The sequence below is a fragment of the Nuphar pumila genome, chromosome 4, assembly GCF_984573655.1.
Source record: "Nuphar pumila chromosome 4, dmNupPumi1.hap1.1, whole genome shotgun sequence".
In the NCBI taxonomy this organism is placed as follows: Eukaryota; Viridiplantae; Streptophyta; class Magnoliopsida; order Nymphaeales; family Nymphaeaceae; genus Nuphar; species Nuphar pumila.
The window spans coordinates 11463397-11471780 of record NC_143252.1 but is presented as its reverse complement, the minus strand read 5'-3'; the positions used below and the strand labels follow the sequence as shown (position 1 = coordinate 11471780).

The window sequence follows — 8384 nt, the reverse complement described above, 5'->3', positions numbered from 1 at the left end:
GGGTATGATTTTTCTTATGGTGGATTCGATTAGACCTGAGTCTGGACCCGATATCATACTCACAAATCTTAAAACAAACCCCACCCATTGACACCCCTAGTTTTGCCTAGCAAATCTTAACCCTACGTATATAGTCACTAAAATATGAAAACTGCAGTGTGAACTAGGTATTTCATATTATATTTGCAAACCCAACCATCCAAAAATCATGGTGAATTTGTAAGAATAGATTATTGGATCCTGTATTTTTATTAAAAAAATATAATTTTTAGATGCTTAAATATTTGTAAAATTCTGAGTCAGTTGATTTTCGAGCCTTGATGATATTGTAAAACCAAATTAATATGCAAGTAATTTTTTTTTTGACGAAATTGTAACATTTACGAAAAAGTGTCATGATTCTAATTGCTCAAGGATTCATCTATCTGGATAAATTCAAAATATCGGCGACAAAGTTTTGTGAATATAACCTGCGTCTCAAATATCTGCAAAAGCAACCAAAACTCTCTCTCTCTCTCTCTGCGCCCGCCCTCCCCCCAAAAGAAATGGCGACCCTCCATCTGAAACCCCTAAACCTCTCCACGAGAGCCCAGAATTACGGGTCCCCCGACGAGAAATTGAGAGCCATCTCCGCTCCTCCTCCCATCTACCTCTCCACCGACCCCTCCCACGTCGACCTCCGCCACCTTCGGTCCCTCCTCGCCGCCACCAACCAGTCGGGCCACCGCTTCCCGGAGCTCCTGGCCGACGGCTCCGGCCGGCCCGACGATCCCGAGAAAGTCGCCGTCGCCCTCCGGCGCAGCTTCGTCGTCGTCTCCGCCTTCGCCAGGAGGAGCTCCCCGCTCTTCCGGGACGATCGGACGGCTCCCGTCGAGCGATCTCCGTGGCGGGAGTGGCTCGAGGGGGCGCTGCCGGTGATGGAGTCCAACGGACGGCTCGTGGGCTTCGGCAGGGCCTCCTCCGACGCCGGATTGACGGCCTCCATTCACGACGTCGCGGTAAGGTGCCTCTTCCACTGAGTGAATAATTTCCCAACAAAGGATAGTACCAAATGTAGGTCATTGTTTGATAGTTTTCAGAGCCCATATCAGAAAATTCAGAAAGATGAAGCTTATTTTTGGAATTAGGAAAAAAAACATTGGCCCATAAATGGAATTTTCCCTATTTTGTAATTGCAAAGTTGTCTGACCTGTTTCAATGTTAAATGCAAGAATCCAACTTTAGAATTGATCTGGGTATATGTTGGGTGAAGCCTACTTGATATTTCAATAAGCAAAGGTTGAGACCAACATGATGGGCTGGGAGCATATTTTGCTACCGAAACTTAATTATTTCCATTACAGAAATCTGATTATTTTCATATCGCCGACCCCAATTGTTTTGGGATGAAGGCGTAGTTGTTGTTGTGTTGTTGTTTGTTTGTACAGAAATCTGATTATTTGAAAATGTATTTTGCAAACTATTATCTCCGGGACAATAAGACAAACCAAATGCATTAAAGAGATTGGCTCTAGCTTTTGTTGATTAAATCTTTGTAAACCAAGTAACTCTATTGTAGTGTGGCTTAAATGTGTGTGTGTAATCTTGGTCATTGTCTGCCTAATATATTATAAACGGGTTAATATTTGGTACTAATGAAGGTACGGAACTATTGAGCTGTAAATCTTAGGTGCAAGCTGCATCAACGCAATCTGATCAGATGGATGCGTTTAGCATGGTTTGTTTGCTAAGAATCAAGTCTTGAATAGTGTTTTTTCGATGTAAAAATATAAACTTTTAAGACAAACTTTTTTTGTTTCGATAAGCATTTTTTAGATAAGCCTGTCATAGAACTTTAGTGCATTGTGAGTTGATTTTTGAAACCTTTTAAAAACTTGCTTGCATGTCACAATCACATGATTCATATTTCGTACTAAACAAACATTGTAGATTACATGCATGAGGTCCGACCTAAAAAAACCTAAAAATATGAAAATAAGGTGATTTCTATTCAATAGTCGTGTACCTTCATTAGTACCAAATATTTACCCGTTATAAACTTGTTATAGTAGCAATACTAATAATAATCTGCAAATTATCAGCTGAACATGTATGGAATGATGACTGGATGGTTGATACCTGAAGTTAGTGTTACTGTTACAGCAGAAAAGGCAACATTTCTTTTCTCTTGCCATATTCTTACCTGTTACTGACATGTGTACCCAGCTACTTCCCCCTCCCCCCCCCCCCCCCCCCCCCCCCCCACACACACACACACACACACACTTTCTGATAGTCATTCTAGGGGTGCATATTCTTTTGCGAAGATGGATAGTGGTTACCCACTTCATATGCTTCTTTTTTATGACAAATTGGCCTCTTTCAGTCAATCAAAGAAGTTAATGCATTATTTAGTAATTTGTAGATCCTAAGGCTAAAGCCAATAAATGCTCTACATTGCATACAGTTGGGCAGGATAGTAGGCTTCATAGACTGAAAACTAATGGTTGGTTTTTTCGCAAATTGGTCCCTACCTTATCACTGATTTGCAAAATGGTCCTGCCTTATGCTATTTTTCAAATCCATCCCCACCTTGTCTAACGTTATTGCGAAGCAGTCCTTTTGTTAATATGGTGTTAGATTAACTATTATTAAACAGTAACCATGGTAAGAGGCTACATAAAATGACTAGTTTACCCTTGTCAAAACAAAAATATTGATTACCCCCGTGCTAAGTGCGCACCCATCACCCTCTGTAGCTACTTGGATCCCTCTCGTGTAGGAGTCTCTCTCTCTCTCTCGCGCGCGTGCTGAGCTTTTCCCTTTTTTTTGACCCCTTTTTATTTGTTTCTTTCTTTCAATTTCTTTTATTAATCACTTACTGCATTATTTACCTAGTTGTGTCTGTTTTGCCTTTGTGGGTTTTATATATTTCTTCTGTGATATTAGTGTAAAGTTCTGAATTTTGATCTTTGTTTCTTTCGGGGCTCAAATAACTTGGATTCTTCCTCTGCATTTTGGGTTCTTGGCATTTCTGTATTAATTTTATATTGTATTAGTGTTTTTCTGGATGCTTATATTTTTTCCAACATCAGAGAGCAGCCCTCTGACTCTACTCTCTGCACTTAGGGTTTTTTTAGCAGAAATCCTCTCTATCAGAACTTGTAATAGAATGGTGAAGTATTACTCTCTTCCATTCTCAAATTGATAAAGGGGTTGCATATCCTGGTTTTTAGGAGAGAACAATCTCTTTTGAGCTTTTTCATGGGTAAAATGGACATTTTATGAGCATTTACTGGCTGCTGTGAGAGGGCATGGACGGTTCTTAACCTCAGGGATTGAATTTGCAATGGTTAAATGAAAGGGAGGGACTGATTTGCAAAACAGCATGAGGCAAGGATGATTTTGCAAATCAGTGATAAGGTAGGGACTAATTTGCAAAAAAAACTTACAGTTTTTGTTGTGAGGTGAGGAACATGAATTTTACACCCACATATTCAGCTGAAATCTACCTCAATGAATTTCTCAGCCAACACCAACATAGTATGAGCTGTTGGATAAGACCTAACATTTGTATGTAAGAGCCTTTTTTTGAGTTCATTGCAAAAGCGTTGCTTTGTTTGAATCTCTATTCCATTGTTCAACACTTAATTCACTTCCAATACCGCAATAAGTGATTGCTGGCTTCTTTTCAGGTTCTCCCTTCATTTCAAGGATTGGGCATTGGCAAGAAGATAGTTCAGAGAATTATCAGGTATAAATGTTCATATTTGGTTGGTGTACTGGCTTTTCTCTGAGAGAGAGAGAGAGAGAGAGAGAGAGAGAGAGAGAGAGAGAGAGAGAGAGAGAGAGAGAGAGAGAGAGAGAGATTTGTGGACTTTTTCCTTCAAAAAACAGAACACCAAAACCTGTAAAACATGAAGATCTCGCACAAAGATAGTATGGGCACCAGTGTTGTGAAAAGCGTTGAGGTGTAGCGAGGCGCTCCACCAAAAACCGAGGCGAGGCGTAAAGCGTAAGCCTCAAATATTTTTTTTGAAAACTTTTAAAAAATTATAAAAAGATATCTAAAAATACAAATAAATAAAGAAATGTTTTATTGATGAAATAACAACCAATAAAAGTAGAAAATCTCAAATAAGTACTAAAATTTATGAGATTAACATATAAAAGTAACTAAAAACTGATTACGTAACTGGAAAATATATGAGATTAACCAAAAAAAAGTTAAAATATACTAAGAAACTGATTACATAACTGAAATAACTGGAAAATATATGAGATTAACCTACAAAAGTTAAAATATATGAGATTATTCTAAAAAATATGAGATTAACATATAAAAGTAACTAAAAAAACGATTACATAATTGGAAAATATATGAGATTAACCAACACAAGTTAAAATATATGAGATTATTCTAAAAAATATGAGATTAACATATAAAAGTAACTAAAAAACTGATTACATAACTGGAAAATATATGAGATTAACCAACAAAAGTTAAAATATACTAAGAAACTGATTACATAACTGAAATAACTAGAAAATATATGAGATTAACCTACAAAAGTTAAAATATATGAGATTATTCTAAAAAATATGAGATTAACATATAAAAGTAACTAAAAACTGATTACATAACTGGAAAATATATGAGATTAACCAAAAAAAAGTTAAAATATACTAAGAAACTGATTACATAACTGAAATAACTGGAAAATATATGAGATTAACCTACAAAAGTTAAAATATATGAGATTATTCTAAAAAATATGAGATTAACATATAAAAGTAACTAAAAAAACGATTACATAATTGGAAAATATATGAGATTAACCAACACAAGTTAAAATATATGAGATTATTCTAAAAAATATGAGATTAACATATAAAAGTAACTAAAAAACTGATTACATAACTGGAAAATATATGAGATTAACCAACAAAAGTTAAAATATACTAAGAAACTGATTACATAACTGAAATAACTGGAAAATATATGAGATTAACCTACAAAAGTTAAAATATATGAGATTATTCTAAAAAATATGAGATTAACATATAAAAGTAACTAAAAACTGATTACATAACTGGAAAATATATGAGATTAACCTACAAAAGTTAAAATATATGAGATTAACATATAAAAGTAACTAAAAAACTGATTACATAACTGAAAAATATATGAGATTAACCAACAAAAGTTAAAATATATTAAAAAACTAATTACATATCTGAAATAACTGAAAAATATACGAGATTAACCAACAAAAGTTAAAATATAGTAATATACTAAGAAACTGATTACATAACTGAAATAACTGGAAAATATATGAGAGATTAACATACAAAATTCTTGTTGATCATGTCTCAGAAATCTTGTTGTAAAAAATATATATATATATATTTTTTGCATCTCAGTCTTGCACCTCAAGGCGAGGAGGGCCGTGCCTCAAGGCGAGGCGCGCCTTTTGTGCCTCAAGGCGCATTTTTTATAACACTGTCATAGCACAACAGCAATAAATTCTCCATTCACAAAGAGCCAAACTTGCTTATTTTTTATTTATTAGTTAATGAACTGCTTTTCTATATATAAATTTAAAAAGTATTGATTATGTAAGTTATTTATGATAGTTCCTAACATTTTGACTTTGCAGAGTCCTCACTAGCAAGGGAATATATGATATCTCCGCACTTTGTTCAATAGAAGAGGGGCATATATTTTTCTCAATCTTTTGCATCAGCATATGCAGAAAAAGTCCCAATTACATAATTGGCATTGCATAGGTGTGTAAGTGAGAGCAGATCAGGTCATATTCTATATAACCAATCATCGATTATATTCACCAAGGGGGGGGGGAGGGGGTCCGCTCTGTGTGGTTGGTAGGAGCTGTCGGTGCACGTCTCCTTGGGGATATTGCAGGTTCAAACCCCAGTGGTACGTTGAATAATAACTGGTGGGGGTCTGCCTAACCCCAGCTTGCCTTAAAAAAAAATCATTGGTTATATTCAATCTTCACCGCACATCTCACTTGGGGACAATGAGAGTGGGATCCATACACATCTCTATCAATTGAGATGAGCGCGGGATTGAATATGACCGAGTAATTGGTTATATACAATACGATATTGTCTGCTCTCGGTGTAAGTGGGTTTGGGCTGGCATCAAATTTGTGTCAGGTCACATTTGACCTGATTTTAAACAGCTCTAGAATTAGACCCAGTTGGGTTCAGGTCCAAGTATAATTTGGTCATAATTAGCTTTGAATAAGTAATTAAAGGCTTTGATTAGATAACATCATATTAAAATAAAAAAGTTGTCTTACTACTTTTTTATTTATAACCCGAAGAACTGCGTCTGCCATACTATGGTGGTCGTACCGGCAGCATAAAACTCTGAGGCTAGGACCCTTGGCCCCAGGGCCTATGCTGGGTGTCGGCTTGCTCAGAGAGGAGACGTCTATGGGAATCAAACCTTCACCACCCTTCTAGCGGCCAATGCCCCACCCCACTACACCAATCCCCCTTGGGGCTAAGTTGTCTTATTATTTATTCTGCACATAATACAACAACAACAACAACTACGCCTTCATCCCAAAACAATTGGGGTCAGCGATATGAACCAAAAAAGAAATTTATTTTGGGTCTTCCACATGAATCCTTTTCCTCCAATCATTTCTATCCAACGCCATGTCCTCGGTGAGGTTCAAAGCATTCATATCCTTTCCTATCATCTCCATCCAAGTCTTCCTAGGCCTACCCCGACCTCTTTTAACTAATATATTTTCCCATTTCTCCAACCTTCTAACTGGAGCATCATTAGGCCTTCGCCGAATATGTCCAAACCACCGTAAACGATTCTCTCGCATCTTATTTTCAATGGGTGCAACACCTACCTTCTTACGTATCTCTTCGTTCCGAATCTTATCTTTTATTGTATTTCCACACATCCATCTAAGCATCCGCATCTCAGCTACACTCATTTTTTGAATATGATGTCTCTTGGCAGCCCAACATTCCGTACCATATAGTAAAGCGGGTCTAATAGTCGTCCTATAAAACTTTCCCTTCAACCGCAATGGCATTCTACGATCGCACAGCACTCCAGTAGCACTTTTCCATTTCATCCACCCAACCTTTATCCTATGATTTACATCTCCATCAATTTCTCCATACTTTTGAATGATGGATCTCAAATATTTGAAATAATCATTCACCGGTATATCTTGCTCACCAAGCTTCACTACACTCCCATCACTACTTCGTTGCTTACTAAACCGACATTCCATATATTCAGTCTTACTCTTACTCAACTTAAAACCTCTAGCTTCCAATGTCTGTCTCCATAATTCTAACTTAGCATTAACCCCAGCTCTAGACTCATCAATCAAAACAATATCATCAGCAAACAACATACACCACGGTACATTTTCTTGAATTGATCTCGTAAGCTCATCCATCACTATCGCAAATAGGAAAGGGCTTAAAGCAGATCCTTGATGTAACCCAACCGTTATCGGGAAATTGGTTGTCACCCCTCCACAAGTGCGGACATTGGTTACTACTCCTTCATACATATCTTTAATTATACTAATGTACTTGAGAGAAACACCTTTCTTCATCATTGTCCACCAGAGAACGACCCTAGGTACTCTATCGTATGCCTTCTCTAAATCAATAAAAACCATATGCAAATCTTTGTTCCTCTCTCTATATCTTTCAATAAGTTGTCTAAGAAGATGTATAGCTTCCATAGTTGATCTTTCAGGCATAAAACCAAATTGATTCTCCGATATCATGACAACCTTCCTCAACCTAGACTCAATCACCCTCTCCCAAAGTTTCATAGTATGACTCATGAGTTTTATACCACGATAGTTTCTGCACATAATGCAGTGCATTTTTTCGGGCATGTGGGTTTTGAGATGATGTATTGGGATCAACAACTATGATGTATACAAGGACTCCAATCTCCCCTCAGGAGGGTGATGCCATGGTTAGGCGAGCTGGCAGAATGTTATTGGTTGTTCCCCAAGAGCTAAAGCCTTAGTGAACTTGTAAACCAGTTGCTCTTTGATTTTGGCTATGGCCCTTTGTATTCTCTTAATTGGGATGTAAGTTAATATTTTCGGGTCATGTTTGGTCATTACATGAAATGAGAAAAAGTTCATGCATTTCTGACATTTCTTTTACATTGATGTGTCATGCATGATAAAAACATAACCAGGTTCACAAACTCCAAACATTAAAAGCATCGGAGATTTCATTTTCCAAAGTTGGTATTTATGCGAAAAGCGACTTAATACATTCACCCAGTTTAAAGTATTTGTGTCAAACCATTCCTCCAATATGCCATATGTTCACATGCAGCTGAGAGAGAGGGTATCCTTGAAAATTTTGAA

At 36.9% G+C, this 8384-nt stretch overlaps 1 protein-coding gene across 1 annotated transcript; it reads left to right on the top strand.

Moving 5' to 3' along the window:
* Window positions 1–545: 545 nt before the first annotated feature.
* On the top strand, window positions 546–8161 carry LOC149839371 (GCN5-related N-acetyltransferase 3, chloroplastic-like). The gene is made up of 4 exons (XM_090004849.1): window positions 546–998; window positions 3675–3733; window positions 5640–5696; window positions 7879–8161. The coding sequence occupies exons 1-4, from the start codon at window positions 546–548 to the stop codon at window positions 7904–7906; spliced, it is 597 nt and encodes a 198-aa protein (XP_089860975.1). The 3' UTR covers window positions 7907–8161.
* The last annotated feature ends 223 nt before the right edge of the window (window positions 8162–8384 follow it).